The sequence below is a fragment of the Pseudorasbora parva genome, chromosome 25 (genome assembly GCF_024679245.1).
Source record: "Pseudorasbora parva isolate DD20220531a chromosome 25, ASM2467924v1, whole genome shotgun sequence".
In the NCBI taxonomy this organism is placed as follows: Eukaryota; Metazoa; Chordata; class Actinopteri; order Cypriniformes; family Gobionidae; genus Pseudorasbora; species Pseudorasbora parva.
Window position 1 is genome coordinate 7,132,341 of NC_090196.1, and position 15,688 is coordinate 7,148,028.

At 40.2% G+C, this 15,688-nt stretch overlaps 5 protein-coding genes across 5 annotated transcripts; all 5 read right to left on the minus strand.

Annotated features, from left to right (window-relative positions):
* Positions 1–1,000: 1,000 nt before the first annotated feature.
* Positions 1,001–14,812, minus strand: LOC137064664 (histone H2AX-like). The gene is made up of 3 exons (XM_067436128.1): positions 14,428–14,812; positions 13,504–13,507; positions 1,001–1,414 (listed from the first exon to the last, which is right to left on the minus strand). Exons 1-3 carry the CDS (start codon positions 14,808–14,810, stop codon positions 1,013–1,015), a joined length of 789 nt encoding a protein of 262 aa, XP_067292229.1. The 5' UTR covers positions 14,811–14,812; the 3' UTR covers positions 1,001–1,012.
* LOC137064822 (histone H1-like) lies at positions 2,080–2,920 on the minus strand. Its single transcript, XM_067436347.1, has one exon. It carries the CDS (start codon positions 2,883–2,885, stop codon positions 2,271–2,273), a length of 615 nt encoding a protein of 204 aa, XP_067292448.1. The 5' UTR covers positions 2,886–2,920; the 3' UTR covers positions 2,080–2,270.
* On the minus strand, positions 6,287–7,090 carry LOC137064913 (histone H2B-like). The gene has a single exon (XM_067436468.1). The coding sequence runs from the start codon at positions 6,948–6,950 to the stop codon at positions 6,576–6,578; it is 375 nt and encodes a 124-aa protein (XP_067292569.1). The 5' UTR covers positions 6,951–7,090; the 3' UTR covers positions 6,287–6,575.
* LOC137065260 (histone H4) lies at positions 7,967–8,354 on the minus strand. The gene has a single exon (XM_067436850.1). The coding sequence runs from the start codon at positions 8,344–8,346 to the stop codon at positions 8,035–8,037; it is 312 nt and encodes a 103-aa protein (XP_067292951.1). The 5' UTR covers positions 8,347–8,354; the 3' UTR covers positions 7,967–8,034.
* LOC137065151 (histone H3-like) lies at positions 12,252–13,371 on the minus strand. The gene has a single exon (XM_067436724.1). The coding sequence runs from the start codon at positions 13,287–13,289 to the stop codon at positions 12,879–12,881; it is 411 nt and encodes a 136-aa protein (XP_067292825.1). The 5' UTR covers positions 13,290–13,371; the 3' UTR covers positions 12,252–12,878.
* Positions 14,813–15,688: the final 876 nt, after the last annotated feature.

The window sequence follows — 15,688 nt, forward strand, 5'->3', positions numbered from 1 at the left end:
GACTACCTCAAAGGAAGAGTATACCCAAATGGTTGTGTTTATTTGTTCCGAGATATTGGCCTTAATTCCCAGTGTTTGTGCAGATCTCAGATTAGAACACAATCACATCACAGTCCATATAAAAGCACAGAAGCCAGAATAGACATTTAGGGTTGCCGTCCAGCCACTACTGACCCAGCCAGAGTAACATTAATCAATTTGTTATCCTGAAGCTAACATAATGATTGTTATTTCAGATAATCTATTATAATATTCAATACCTTATTACATTTTAATAGAATAGGTTGGCAAACAGACACATTAGGGGATCATGCATTTTCAAGGTAATGTGATTAAGTTAGTAAAAGAGTATAAATATCTTGGCATCATTGTTGATGATACATTATCATTTGGCTCTCACATAACTAAGTTAAAGAAAAAAAGTAAAGATAAAGCTTGGGTTTTATTATAAAAACAACTTTTGTTTTCCATTTACTGTTAAAAAGAGTTTAGTGTCTGCTGCTTTTTTGCCAGTCCTTTAATGTGGTTTATCAATTTGCTTCTTATGGAACAAATCTATGGAGCAGTTTCTACGGAACAATTTAAATCTATTATTCCGTCACTAGATAAGGAGACTCAATGATGTGCAATTGTTTATAAGCGTTTTAAAAATAGTTTGTTCATTCTTGTAGGTTTGTGTTTGCTGCCCATTCTTGGTCAGGACTCTCCTGTGAAAATTTATCTCAGTCAGATTATTCTAAAGATCAAATAAGAAATATCATGTACCTTTTTTAACTCGTGTTTGTAGATGCAAAGCAATGAAGCATTTTAATTGTTTGATGGGTCATATTTTTCCCCCATGTTGAGTTTAGGAAGGGCTCTTTAAAAAAAAAAAAATATTTGAGGGGTGCTTGGCATCACGAAGTTTGAATACCACTTTTTAAGGGGCTCATTAAAAGTAAAAAAGAAAAGCACTTTATCAGAAAGATTGGGTGGCTCTTAAAAGAGCCTTTGTGTTTTGACTGGCACCCGTTTACTTGGACTTGGCGGGCTTCTCGGTCTTCTTGGGCAGCAGCACGGCCTGGATGTTGGGCAGCACGCCGCCCTGAGCGATGGTCACTCCGCCCAGGAGTTTGTTCAGCTCCTCGTCGTTGCGCACCGCCAGCTGCAGGTGACGGGGGATGATGCGGGTCTTCTTGTTGTCCCGAGCGGCGTTTCCAGCCAATTCCAGGATCTCAGCGGTGAGATACTCGAGCACAGCCGCCAGATAAACCGGAGCACCGGCACCGACGCGCTGAGCGTAGTTGCCTTTACGGAGCAGCCTGTGAACACGGCCGACGGGGAACTGCAGTCCCGCCCTGGAAGACCGAGTCTTAGCCTTTGCTCTGGCTTTGCCACCGGTTTTGCCTCTGCCGCTCATTTTTAAATTCAAATGCTAAAATCTGCTCAGACGAGAATGAAAGTGCGGGTCTTCACACTGTATTTAAAGGAGAGTTCCAGTCGCTCATTGGTTTAGAGTCTGAAGAGATTTTAACCAATCACTGAACTTCCCCCCAAAGCCCAAACCAACCCCCTTTCTAGCAGGTATAATTATGCACATGTATTCGTGATTAATAAGAAAGTACAATTAAATATTTGATAGAACATTAATATAAATGATTGGCATTAAACAGACGGCAAGGGAATACACCTTAATATTAATTTATAAATGTATTTTTTTTCTGTGCACAGTTAATATGTGTAAACATATTTGAACTGAAATGGCTAAGCAACTATTTAAACAAGCTTTTCAAATAATTTACTTCTCTATAAATGTTTTACTGTGTTTTGATATAAACACTTTAACATGGGATATGGATATTAATTGCGGTCTCACTTTATTCTGGGCACATTGAGCTGATATTGTGCAGTTTTATGGTCGTTCTTGTAATATTGGAGTTTTATCACTGCTTTTATTGTGTGTGGGGTTGTTTGACTACTGTCGCACAACCTCCAATTTGAACTTTAATCAATGTCTGAAAACTTTTCCGCTCATTTTTAATCACTTAATTAAAACTATAAGTGTTTTATTTGTATCAAAATGATTCAGCGATTCAGATTTGTTTTATTTGGTGATTTATATTAGTATCCTGTGATTAGCGGCTACAGGTCAAAATAAGAAAAAAATGTTTCTTGACTTTTCCGTTAAAACTGATCAAATCAGTAAAACACAGATTTGCTCTTTTTTCAGAATTAGTGAGTGGCTCTTAAAAGAGCCGTTGAGGAATAAACGTTACTTGTTCGACCAAAATTTATTTCTTTTTGGGAGCTGCCTTTTTAGGCTTGACGGCTTTAGGCTTTGCCGTCTTGGGTTTAGCCGCTTTAGCTTTTTTGGGGCTCTTGGCTGCTTTCTTGGCGGCTGCTGGCTTCTTTGCCTTCTTGGGGCTCTTCGTCGCCTTCTTAGCGGCGGGTTTCGTGGCCTTCTTGGGTGACTTCTTGGCGGCTTTGGGCTTCTTTGCCGCTGCGCTCTTGGGCTTCTTGGCGGCAGCGGGTTTCTTGGCCGCGGGCTTCTTCGCTTTAGGAGCTGCTTTCTTTGCTGGCTTCTTCTTGGTCTCGGCTTGCTGCTTGTTGAGCTTGAATGAGCCTGAGGCGCCGGTCCCTTTGACCTGCACCAGGGTGCCTTTAGTCACCAGGCCCTTGATGGCGATCTTGACGCGGGAGTTGTTCTTCTCCACGTCGTATCCGCTGGCGGCGAGAGCTTTCTTCAGGGCGGCGAGGGACACGCCGCTCCTCTCCTTCGACGCGGTCACAGTCTTGACGATGAGCTCACCGACGCCTGGACCTGCCTTCTTGGCCTTTGCAGCAGACTTCTTCTTAGGCGCTTTGGCCGGGGCGGGAGCAGCCGGTGCTGGGGCGGTTTCTGCCATCTTTCTCTGATCAGGTCTTTCAGACGCTGTTCTGGTTTCAGAAATGAATGGCGCTCGCGCGGCGCTGCTCTCTTCAATGACTCATGAGAACCTTATAGACTCAACCTGCCGCTCGGAGTCTGCGCGCTTCCACGAGCCTCTCAAGCGTGTGTTTTCTTCTCTCACATTTGTTGTAAAACTGAAGCGGTACAATTGTTTGTCACAGTCAAATCAAAGTGAACACAAAGCAGAAGTTCAGAGCTTTCATTGGAATCTAAAACACGCGTAGAGGACATGTTTAGTTTGCCATCGTCAGATCAAACCCAAGGTGAGCTTCAGGCACAGGGAAAAGCCGCGTGTAAATTTGATGGATATTTTAAGTGGAAAAGTTGCTAAAAGCCCAAACGCGTCCTCTGTGTGTTCAGCAAACAGTCTGAATAAGACTTTAATGGAATCAGCATCAGCGAGGGCATGAGGAGGCTTTCATACAGCTGTTGTTTTGGACAGCTTGAAGCACACGAACATCATCCGAAGGATCAGACAGTCTCTCTGTGACTCTCATGCATGGCCAGCAGATGATCTGTCCTTATAATACCAATAATCATCATAAATACACATCATCACTCAAGTGTTAAGGTAGAATGGAAAACTGTATTTACATTGGCAAGTTGAATACGAGTTCTTTACATGGAACGAACATATAATGAGCCTCAAACACCATTGTTTACTACTTCATAAATCTTGTGCTTGGAAAAAAATCTGAAAAACGGGCGAATCCCAACATAGCACTGATTGTGATGACCAGCCCATGTTTAAGGCCCGGCAGCATTAACGTGGACCTGCACAGAATCAACAGAAGTTCTCAGGCATTTGAAAGATGAGGACAAATCTTATGTTCCGGGCTGTGTGGGGGATGTGAAAACTTTTCATAGCCTTCTCACAGAAGAGAACAGAACAGTAAACAGGAATGCTTGATGTTTATTTTTAACAGGACACTGCACCAATTGAATTTAGCAGGGACGTGCAGAGTTCTTCAGGGGCAGGGGCTAAAATGTAAAAAAAGGGGCAATATTGTAGTATAGTTTGGATACTATTTTATGTTTTTGCAAAAAGTCTCTTGCTCATCAAGCCTGCATTTATTTAATCAAAAATAGAGAAAAAAGTAGTAGCCTAATATTGTGAAATATTATTACATGATGTTCTTTTTAACTTTTTAGTAATCAAAAAATCTTGAAAAGAGTATCAGAGCAGGTAGGTTATAAAAAATATTAAAGCTACACTGTGTAACTTTTTTAGTTTATTCTTAGCTAAAAACACTTAGTTATATCAAAAAATATATGTGCTCATTAATGTATATTTACTTCTTTCAAGTAATAAAGAAATATTCAAGTAATATTCTTGTATGTTTATAATATGCCATTGAAAATACAAACGGGTGAGGGGTTCGAATGGCGGTCGCCATGTTGCCCCTCCATCTTGAAAGTACATTAGCCAAAGAGGGACATACCCATAAATTCAAGCTTCGCCTTTCATGTTTTAACACTCGATGGCACCGTGTCGAATGTGAAGAGGGCGATTGCCATGTTAATCTTGGACTAAATCGGCCACCGTAGGAGTTAAAACGAAATCAGAATTGAGAGGAACAGAAACTATTATACACTGGATGGTCATATTCCTTTTCACCGCTAGATGGGGGAAAATATCACACAGTGTAGCTTTAAGCAGCACAAATGTTTCCAACATTGACATTAAATCATCATTTTAGAATGATTTCTGAAGGATCATGTGACACTGAAGACTGGAGTAATGATGATAAATTCAGCTTTGATCACAGGAATACATTATTTTAAATTATACCATGGTCTGTTTAAGTACTCGATTCTGATTGGCTGGAAGGTGTGCAGTAAAACCGTTTAATGCACAGTTAGTTCCAGTCAGTTTGATTACAGTTCAAAATTAATTTGCCACTATAAACATCGGTAACCATAGTAACACAGTTAAGCTTGCAAACAGAGTGACAGTGGAAGTATCATTCATAAATCATTTTAATAAATCCATTAAATAGTCATTAAGTTAGCCTATCTTCGCATCAGGCGGTTCTTCGCCTCTATGTCTGCATTAAAATCCTTTAATGCATGGCAAGCTGTGGATTATGGTCCATTTGAGATTGTCTGCTTAAAATGTCATTCAGTCTGCCTGTGTTCCGAGCCGCTTGTGCTGTTTGCTAATTGCTAACAGCACTTTTTGTGTGAGCTACTGAAATGAGCCTTGCTGTGAAACAGCCAATCAGAGCAGAGCTCAGCAATATTTTCTATATGACCTTCCAAATAAGGCAAAAACAGACCATTTCATTCTAGGTTTGTAAATGGACCTGTAAAACTGTATCTGGACTAGTTTTGCCCTTAAATAAGCCACATACCCATAGAGGGTACCCATAGATATCGGAGAAAATTTTAGGGCACCTTTAAAGTTTTTTTAAAAATCACCATTTGTTTCTCCACATTAGAGTGGGATTCTAAATAAAATATTTCAAAATCGAAATGACTCATATAGGTTGTTCGGAGTTGATTCTTTCTTTTGGGAGACAATAGCTGTTGTGCACTTTTGACTTTTCAACTTTGCAGAAGATTTACATTCACAAACAATGATATTACACACTGCATGAACAGGAATAATCGAAGAACCATAATGGGGCTGTTTACTGAAAGCAATCATTGCAAACCCGTTTCCTTTGTGTCAAAAGTCCAAGATTTGTCATGTTACACAATCCAGAGTAGACAGCACCACTGATTATAATGTTATATTTGCTCCTGTCACGTTGCACCGCTAGCATTCTTTTTTTTTTTTTACTGTGTACACAGCAGTTTTTGTTGCTGTTTTTTTAAGTCAGGTTTTTGGCTACTCAGTGTGATTTTTCACATGATTATTGTCATCAATTACCCTCATTACTTCAAATGATTACTTTTGGCAAAGCATCTGTGCACCATGTAAAATGCCCTTTAGGGTTAAGTAAGTTTGTGATGTTTCCCCCTGTATATAAGCCAGTATATAATTTCATACTTGTATAATCCCTTATACCATGCATAAATTGTATCACTGTATAACATGGCAAGCTTAGTGAACCCAACTCATGACCACTATCCTACCATTTTTATTTTTGTTGTTCGTCACAGCTATATCTAAACAAAATATGTTTCTTGTGAAAAATCTATGAACAAAAACAACACCACTCATTTCAGTTTACACTGAGGATGTTTTATAAGGTCTGAAAGCTGCTTCACTCCTGTAATGGCATTCCCACTCAGGTCCAGCTCTCTTAGATTTTAAGAAGTTATTTAGGATTTATTTTGTGAATCAAGTTCACTAAATAGGAAATATGTAGTGAGTGGTGCTGTGCGTAGAGGTAGCCACGTCCCCCCGTAATCTATGCCCATGATTTAATTGAACACTAAACTGGCTTCCTTCCATCCGACAGACGATCCAGTGTGGTAACCATGGCGTCTCATTCAATCATGGCGAGCTCAGTCAGTTGACGCAAGTGAGCTAAGATTCCGATTGGCACAGAAAAGTCAGTTATAAGAATGATCCAATGTTTCGCATATCGTATATGTGTGGACAAATGATCAAAACAGGATAAAACTTAAGCTCTTTAGACGAGAACATGTGTGGCTCTTAAAAGAGCCTTTGGGGTGGTTAAGGTCAGCGAACACCTCACTTAGAGCTGGTGTATTTAGTGACGGCCTTTGTGCCCTCGGACACGGCGTGTTTGGCCAGCTCTCCGGGAAGCAGCAGACGCACGGCGGTCTGGATCTCTCTGGAAGTGATGGTGGAGCGCTTGTTGTAGTGCGCCAGACGAGACGCCTCACCGGCGATGCGCTCGAAGATATCGTTGACGAAAGAATTCATGATGCCCATCGCCTTGGAGGAGATGCCGGTGTCAGGATGAACCTGCTTCAACACCTTGTACACATAGATGGCGTAGCTCTCCTTCCTGGACTTTCTGCGCTTCTTTCCTCCCTTAGCGGCGGTCTTGGTGACGGCCTTTTTGGAGCCTTTCTTAGGCGCGGACTTCGCTGGTTCAGGCATAATGACGCTGCAGAATCAATGTGAGCTCTGGAGCGATACAGAGGCATTTATTCACCGCCATATGCTAATTTAGCAAGAGATACGGGCCGAACCCATAAAATGTCATTGGACAACTCGTTGTATCGCGAGAGGAACGAGGGCCAATCATGGACGGCCAAATATTAGCCCCGCCTACCGCTTTATGTTTGAAGGACCACCCCGCACAGACTCCGTATCCTTTGTTCATTTCCCGCCTTTTTACTTTAATAAAAGATTGAAGACTAATATTCTGCAAGATAATGTAATCCGAATATATATATATATATATATATATATATATATATATATATATATATATATATATATATATATATATATATATATATATAATAGAATAAACTAATAGATTCCTTTTTAAAAATAGATTTTGTACCAGAAATTCCCTCCTACACAAAAGCCCCTTTATTAATAAATAATACATTTTATTTGTAACTCACTTTATATTAAACATGAACAAGTAACAAATCAAATCAATCAAAAGCTCTGCTAAAAATGTGGGTTTTGAGACAAAGTTTAAAAGCAACCACTAACATTAGATTGTTTTCTTCCTAATTCTGTAAATCACTTTGAATTGCAGTAGACAGTTATCTTCTCTGAAATACACATGATTAGAATTCTAATGTAACTATCAGCCAAAAGCGGATTTCAATTTAATTCTACAGCATTATTATTTGATAGAACGCCAATATATTCTTCGCATAACTTACACATTTCTGTTTTTTATTCAGAACAGTGTTGTTTTATGTATATATAACCCATAAAAACCCGGGCCAATTTCTCTTTGTAGGAACATTTTGGGGCATGTAAAACGGGCTTAATGAACCACTTGTATCATGTTTCTGCAGCTGATTTTGACATACACCTCCCTTGTAAAATATCTGAAAGGCTATCATAACATTTTATGAAGTGTTTCATTGAGCATTTATCAGTTTTTAAATTGTATTTTACATATTTCCAGCATTGATGTGATATGACTCTTTAAGCGAGAGAGTGGGTGGCTCTTAAAAGAGCCGTTGGGTTTGTAGTTTTTCTTGATTTCAGGCGTTTAACCTCCGAAGCCGTACAGGGTGCGTCCCTGTCGCTTCAGTGCGTACACAACATCCATGGCGGTGACGGTCTTTCTCTTGGCGTGCTCAGTGTAGGTCACGGCATCGCGGATAACGTTCTCCAGAAACACCTTCAACACTCCGCGGGTCTCCTCGTAGATCAGACCGGAGATGCGCTTGACACCGCCACGGCGAGCCAAACGACGAATGGCCGGTTTGGTGATTCCCTGGATGTTATCACGCAAAACTTTACGGTGACGCTTAGCGCCTCCTTTACCGAGTCCCTTGCCGCCTTTGCCTCTTCCAGACATGCTTGGGTCAATACAATTCTGTTTGTCAAACGACTTTACCTAATTAAGAAAAAGCGCTACAAGGAGGCCTCTTATATATATGCTTACAGGACCTGATAGAAACCAGCGCCGCAACACGCTCCCCCCCTCCCCTTCAACACAAAACCATTGATTTAACCCTAAACCTGATCTAAGGACACCTGTCCTTTGCTTAACCCTTTCATGCATGGTGTCCACATTTCGGGGACAGTAAATTTAACTCCATTTAGGGTCATTTAGCATGGTCATTTTCTCCAAACCACTTGAGGGCAGTGTCAGTAGATTGACAGCAGTGTTGTAACAGTGGCTACTGATTTGTATTCCAAATATTTATTGCTTGATGACATCTTAAATCCAAGATGGCTGACAGCGATAGCAATGTGCCAAATGACCCAGGCATATCTGAGAAAAAAAAGGAGGTCAATTGAGCTAGATAAAATATATATAGTATAATAATATAAATACATATTATTAAAAGAATATTAGTATGTACAGCTTTATTTTTTGAAGTTGAATTTTTAAACCAAAATTTAGACTAAAATGAAGTTTGTATACACCAAAAACTAACTGTCCATGTATGTGGACGTCATGCAACAGTGGTCAGATTGTATAAGGTCTGATGTGTCACCTGCTAGTATAATCTGTTCTATTTTTGCAAAGATGTTATGATTTGATTTATATTGTAATAAAACAGACATTAAACAAATATATCAACGTCAATAACCATTAAAAATGACATTTTACTGCATTAAATGGCAACTTTACACATATATATCGAGGCAATTTACATTTTGCCTTCCAAACAGGGACAGCACAGGTCAAGCTCTCAGTCCAGAATAACAGAGAATACCTCAGAGGACATCGGAAGTGACAGAAATTCCCTCCTACACAAAAGCCCCTTTATTAATAAATAATAATAAATTTTATTTGTAACGCACTTTATATTAAAACTGAAAAATGAACAAGTAACAAATCAAATCAATCAAAAGCTCTGCTAAAAAAGTGGGTTTTAAGACCACGTTTAAAAGCAACCACATTACCACCAACATTACATTTTTCATTACTTTTTTTTCTTCCTAATTCTTTAATTCTAACCAGTTCTTACCAAAACATACGGACAGCATGTGCTTTCTTTCAGTGAGAAGGACACACAATAGTACAGGCAATATTCATCTTGACTCTTTAGTGTTTCAGTAAAAGGAAATATAAAAGTATAAAAATATAATATAATAAATTAAATGAAAGACAAATCCATATTTCATCTCTGGAAGCCGGGCTAAGTGAGCAAACCCTGCCACTGCACTCCTGACATGTTAGGGGTGTGTGATACCTCCAAAATCCAAACATATGACCTTGTTGCCAGTGTTTAGTGACACATCACACATCTCTAGGCCAGACCCTCAGTCACTCCTCAGAGACCAAATATACACTTTAGAAAACAAGAAACAAAGCAAAATCATAACTGGATAGAATCATTATAATAATATAGGAAGGTAAATATTGATTAAGGTTTTGATTATGAAGTTAATTAGGATATAAATATATACAGGTATATTGAAGCGGCAGTGGATTTCAGAATCCCCCTTCACTACCATCTTAAAAATATATCTAAATTACAGCACATGCTTTTAATGATAAATGCTGAACAGTTAGTTCATGCGTTCATGGGTTCTAGGCTAGATAATTGTAATGCTATTCTGGGTGGTTGCCCTGCTCACCTAATAAAAAAACTCCAGCTTTTCCAAAACGCAGCAGCTCGAGTTCTTACTAGAACCAGGAAGTATGACCATACAGTGCCTTGTGAAAGTATATTCGGCCCCCTTGAACTTTGTGACCTTTTGCCACATTTCAGGCTTCAAACATAAAGATATAAAACTGTATTTCTTTGTGAAGAATCAACAACAAGTGGGACACAATCATGAAGTGGAATGAAATTTATTGGATATTTAGAACTTTTTTAACAAATCAAAAACTGAAAAATTGGGCATGCAAAATTATTCAGCCCCTTTACTTTCAGTGCAGCAAACTCTCTCCAGAAGTTCAGTGAGGATCTCTGAATGATCCAATGTTGACCTCAATGACTAATGATGATAAATAGAATCCACCTGTGTGTAATCAAGTCTCCGTATAAATGCACCTGCACTGTGATAGTCTCAGAGGTTCGTTTAAAGCGCAGAGAGCATCATGAAGAACAAGGAACACACCAGACAGGTCCCATGATCACTCTGGAACTGCAGAGATCTACAGCTGAGGTCAGAGACTCTGTCCATAGGACAACAATCAGTTGTATACTGCACAAATCTGGCCTTTATGGAAGAGTGGAAAGAAGAAAGCCATTTTGTTTAAAGTTTGCCACAAGCCACCTGGGAGACACACCAAACATGTGGAAGAATGTGCTCTGGTCAGATGAAACCAAAATTGAACTTTTTGGCAACAATGCAAAACGTTATGTTTGGTGTAAAAGCAACACAGCTCATCACCCTGAACACACCATCCCCACTGTCAAACATGGTGGTGGCAGCATCATGGTTTGGGCCTGCTTTTCTTCAGCAGGGACAGGGAAGATGGTTAAAATTGATGGGAAGATGGATGGAGCCAAATGCAGGACCATTCTGGAAGAAAACCTGATGGAGTCTGCAAAAGACCTGAGACTGGGACGGAGATTTGTCTTCCAACAAGACAATGATCCAAAACATAAAGCAAAATCTACAATGGAATGGTTCAAAAATAAACATATCCAGGTGTTAGAATGGCCAAGTCAAAGTCCAGACCTGAATCCAATCGAGAATCTGTGGAAAGAACTGAAAACTGCTGTTCACAAACACTCTCCATCCAACCTCACTGAGCTCCAGCTGTTCTGCAAGGAGGAATGGGCAAACATTTCAGTCTCTCGATGTGCAAAATTGATAGAGACATACCCCAAGCGACTTACAGCTGTAATCGCAGCAAAAGGTGTCGCTACAAAGTATTAACTTAAGGGGGCCGAATAATTTTGCATGCCCAATTTATCAGGTTTTGATTTGTTAAAAAAGTTTGAAATATCCAATTAAGTTCGTTCCACTTCATGATTGTGTCCCACTTGTTGTTGATTCTTCACAAAAAATAGTTTTATATCTTTATGTTTGAAGCCTGAAATGTGGCAAAAGATCGCAAAGTTCAAGGGGGCCGAATACTTTCGCAAGCCACTGTATTAGCCCGCTTCTGTCAATACATCACTGGCTTCCTATTAAACATTGCATACATTTTAAAATATTGCTAATTATTTACAAAGCACTAAATGGTTTAGCTCCCCAGTACTTGAGCGAGCTCTTAAAACATTACCCAGAGAGCATGGTAACATTGATACAATGTTGAGTTTTGATCCAAACCCTTATTTTGGTTGAGATTGACATTTCAATGTTTAAAGTATGTTGGATCAGCATTGAAACTGATGAAAGTCAGCAGCACACATGGGTGGAGACAGTGACATTGAACTAACAGTGATGTGTTGATGAGCACAAGATCATGCAGGTGTGTATCTCTGCAGAACTCTAGTGGGTGTTTCCCGATCAGTGGGGCGTTTTCAAACCACAATCTGCATTTTAATCGCTTTCCCTGATTTGCTCTAATCAATCGGGTTTAGGGATGGGCCTTCATGAGTTTAGCAAGTCTGTTGAAAAATGGTTGAAAAACGTTTATTGTAGTTTAAAATTGGCCACTGATTGGTAAACGGACATGTTGGCTAAGCATTTGTACTTCTCAGTAGTTTAATTGATGCTTCTTCATTAGAGAAAACACAAATGACCTATACAGTATAGTGTGTTGAACCACCTGACTTTATACAAAATATCAAACAATACATCAAAAATATCACAAGATCTACTTTATTATCTCTCTGTTCCTTTATTTTGTGTGCTTGTTATTTGCATTTGATTTGTAGCCATTTGTTACTGAAATTAGAAATATTTGTATACATTCTTTAAAAAAATGCATCTTGCATTAGTAATGTTTATTGGGGAATTCCTGAAAAAAGTTCTAACATCATTTAACGGATTTATTGAAGTGCAAGAGACATGAACACGAGCAGAGATGTTACACAGCCCATGTCCTCATCCATCAGTGCTCGCAGAGATTATTTCACTTCTAGGAGTGAAGGAAGATGAAGATAGGCAGAAAAAAAGAGAAGCACCGCCATAATGCTGGCATTTCCACATTTTCCACACAGGAGAGATGTCACAGCACACAGCCCATGTATTCATCCATCAGTGCTGACAGAACATTTCTCGTTTAGAGTGGAGGATGAAAATGAAAAAAATAATTAGAAGCACCGCCTGATAATGCTAACATTTCCATATTTTTACCCCATATATTCTACAGTAAGTGATTTAGAGAATGAAAACCCCAAAATTGTTTATGTAACGCAACTTTCCACTCATATTCAGCGTTTAAAGTGGTAATGTCTCATTTAGTGTAATGTATGTGGCTCTTAAAAGAGCCTTTTGGGGTTTAATGAAGCGGCTGAAGCAGATGCGGGTTTAGGCGCGCTCTCCGCGGATGCGGCGGGCCAGCTGGATGTCTTTGGGCATGATGGTGACTCTCTTGGCGTGGATGGCGCATAGGTTGGTGTCCTCAAACAGGCCGACCAAATAAGCCTCGCTGGATTCCTGCAGGGCCATCACAGCGGAACTCTGGAAGCGCAGATCCGTCTTGAAGTCCTGAGCGATTTCTCTCACCAGCCGCTGGAAGGGCAGTTTGCGGATCAGCAGCTCGGTGGACTTCTGATAACGGCGGATCTCTCGCAGAGCCACGGTCCCGGGCCTGTAGCGATGAGGCTTCTTGACGCCGCCGGTGGCCGGAGCGCTCTTACGGGCGGCTTTCGTGGCGAGCTGCTTCCTCGGGGCTTTGCCACCGGTGGATTTACGAGCGGTCTGCTTGGTTCTTGCCATTGCTGTAGTTTAGGTTCTCACTGTCCTGCTGGAGCTGAAATGCCGCTTTTCTGCTGCACGCCTGCTTTTGTACGCGAGTGTGCCGAGGCTTGTGATTGGCTGATATGTGACGTCTGCGCATGAGTGCTAGCCAATGACTGCGCGTTTCCTATTTTCAAACACGGAGGGTTTCCCGCTCGAGCTGCTTTTGTTGACTACCTCAAAGGAAGAGTACAACTCTTTCCTTATACCCAAATCGTTGTATTTATTGTTGTAATTCCCAGTGTTTGTGCAGATCTCAGATTAGAACAAAATCACATTACAGTCCATATAAAAGCACAGAAGCCAGAATAGACATTTAGGGTTGCCGTCCAGCCGCTACTGACCCAGCCAGAGGAAGATTAATCAATTTGTTATCCTGAAGCTAACATAGTGATTGTTATTTCAGATAATATATTCAATACCTTATTAGATTTTAATAAAATAGATCGGGTGGCAAACAGACACATTAGGGGATCATCATGTATTTTCTGTGTCATCAAGGTACTGTGATTGAGTTTTGTGACAAGAGTTATGTGAAGAAGCTTGGGTTTTATTATTAGAATAAGTTTTGCTTTTCATTTAATGCTAAAAAGAGGTTAGTGTGCTTTTTTGCCAGTCCTTGGTTAATGTGGTGTATCAGTTTGCTTCTCATCTTCTTTCTTCCTTGGATGCAGTTTATCATAGTGCTCTAAGATGTATATCAGATTGTAAACCTTTAACTCATCATTGCACTTTGTATAACAGAGTACCTTGGCCCCATCCAGCCATGCTTTCCAGAATTATACATGTTTGCCTAGTATCCTTCTAGTGAGTTTCTCACTTACAGTTCCCTTTATCTTGCTTACTGGGATTGTAATGCAGTACATCAGTTGCTCACATTTATTGTAAGTTTTTTAAAGAAAGTTGATACAGCCAACATTTTATAAAAAGTAGTTTATGTTGATTTCAGGAAGGAGTTCTCTTAAAAAACTTTAATCATATTTGGGGATCCTTGGCATCACAAAGTTAGAAAACCACTTTAAGGCGCTCATTAATGATTACAAAGAAAAGCACTCTTTATCAGATCAAGTGGGTGGCTCTTAAAAGAGCCTTTGGGTTTTAACTTGAACCCGTTCACTTGGACTTGGCGGGCTTCTCGGTCTTCTTGGGCAGCAGCACGGCCTGGATGTTGGGCAGCACGCCGCCCTGAGCGATGGTCACTCCGCCCAGGAGTTTGTTCAGCTCCTCATCGTTGCGCACCGCCAGCTGCAGGTGACGGGGGATGATGCGAGTCTTCTTGTTGTCCCGAGCGGCGTTTCCAGCCAATTCCAGGATCTCAGCGGTGAGATACTCGAGCACAGCCGCCAGATAAACCGGAGCACCGGCACCGACACGCTGAGCGTAGTTGCCTTTGCGGAGCAGCCTGTGAACACGGCCGACGGGGAACTGCAGTCCCGCCCTGGAGGAGCGAGTCTTAGCCTTTGCTCTGGCCTTGCCACCGGTTTTGCCTCTGCCGCTCATTTTTAAAACAGTTAATAAAATCTGCTCAGTCGAAACTAAGAGAATGGAAGTGCGGGTCTTCACACTGTCTTTAAAGGAGAGTGCCAGTCGCTCATTGGTTTAGAGTCTGAAGAGATTTTAACCAATCACTGAACTTCCCCCCAAAGCCCCCCCCCCCGCCTTTTTATTAGCAGGTATAATTATGCACACGTATTTGTGATTAATAAGAAAGTACAATTAAATATTTGATAGAACATTAATATAAATGATTGGCTTTAAACAGACGGCAAGGGAATTACACCTTATTATTAATTTATCAATGTGTTTTTTTTCTGTGCACAGTTAATATGTGTAAACGTATTTGAACTGAAATGGCTAAGCAACTATTTAAACAAGCTTTTCAAATTATTTACTTCTCTATAAATGTATTACTGTGGTTTTGATATGTACACTTTAACATGGGATATGGATATTATTCGCAATCTCACTTTCACACACAGTGTATTCTGGGCACATTGAGCTGATATTGTGCAGTTTTATGGTCGTTTTTTTTTTGTGTGTAATATTTGAGTTTTATCACTGCTTTTATTGCGTGTGGGGTTGTTTGACTCAGGCCCAGACTGGCCATCGAAGCACCACTTTTTTTTTATTTTATTTTTATGATAATTTTCGAATTCGGCATTCAATTAAATTATTAATACAAAATAAATCACGAGTCTGTTAGTCTTGACCGACTTTTTGCCTCAGCCAAATGCGGGCAGCACCATGATGGAGAAAGCGGCAGGTCGAGCTGAGAGGAAAAGGGCAAAGAAAAAAGAAAAAGAAAGCACTCAAAGAAGAAGTAGCAAAACGTTGCAAACTTCAAGTGCAGGTCAGTTTAATCTTTAAATACTGTACTT

What these genes read in the sequence shown, in the direction of transcription:
- LOC137064822 (XM_067436347.1), bottom strand. Translation starts at nt 2,885, where the DNA reads ATGGCAGAAACCGCCCCAGCACCGGCTGCTCCCGCCCCGGCCAAAGCG.
- LOC137064913 (XM_067436468.1), bottom strand. Translation starts at nt 6,950, where the DNA reads ATGCCTGAACCAGCGAAGTCCGCGCCTAAGAAAGGCTCCAAAAAGGCC.
- LOC137065260 (XM_067436850.1), bottom strand. Translation starts at nt 8,346, where the DNA reads ATGTCTGGAAGAGGCAAAGGCGGCAAGGGACTCGGTAAAGGAGGCGCT.
- LOC137065151 (XM_067436724.1), bottom strand. Translation starts at nt 13,289, where the DNA reads ATGGCAAGAACCAAGCAGACCGCTCGTAAATCCACCGGTGGCAAAGCC.
- LOC137064664 (XM_067436128.1), bottom strand. Translation starts at nt 14,810, where the DNA reads ATGAGCGGCAGAGGCAAAACCGGTGGCAAGGCCAGAGCAAAGGCTAAG.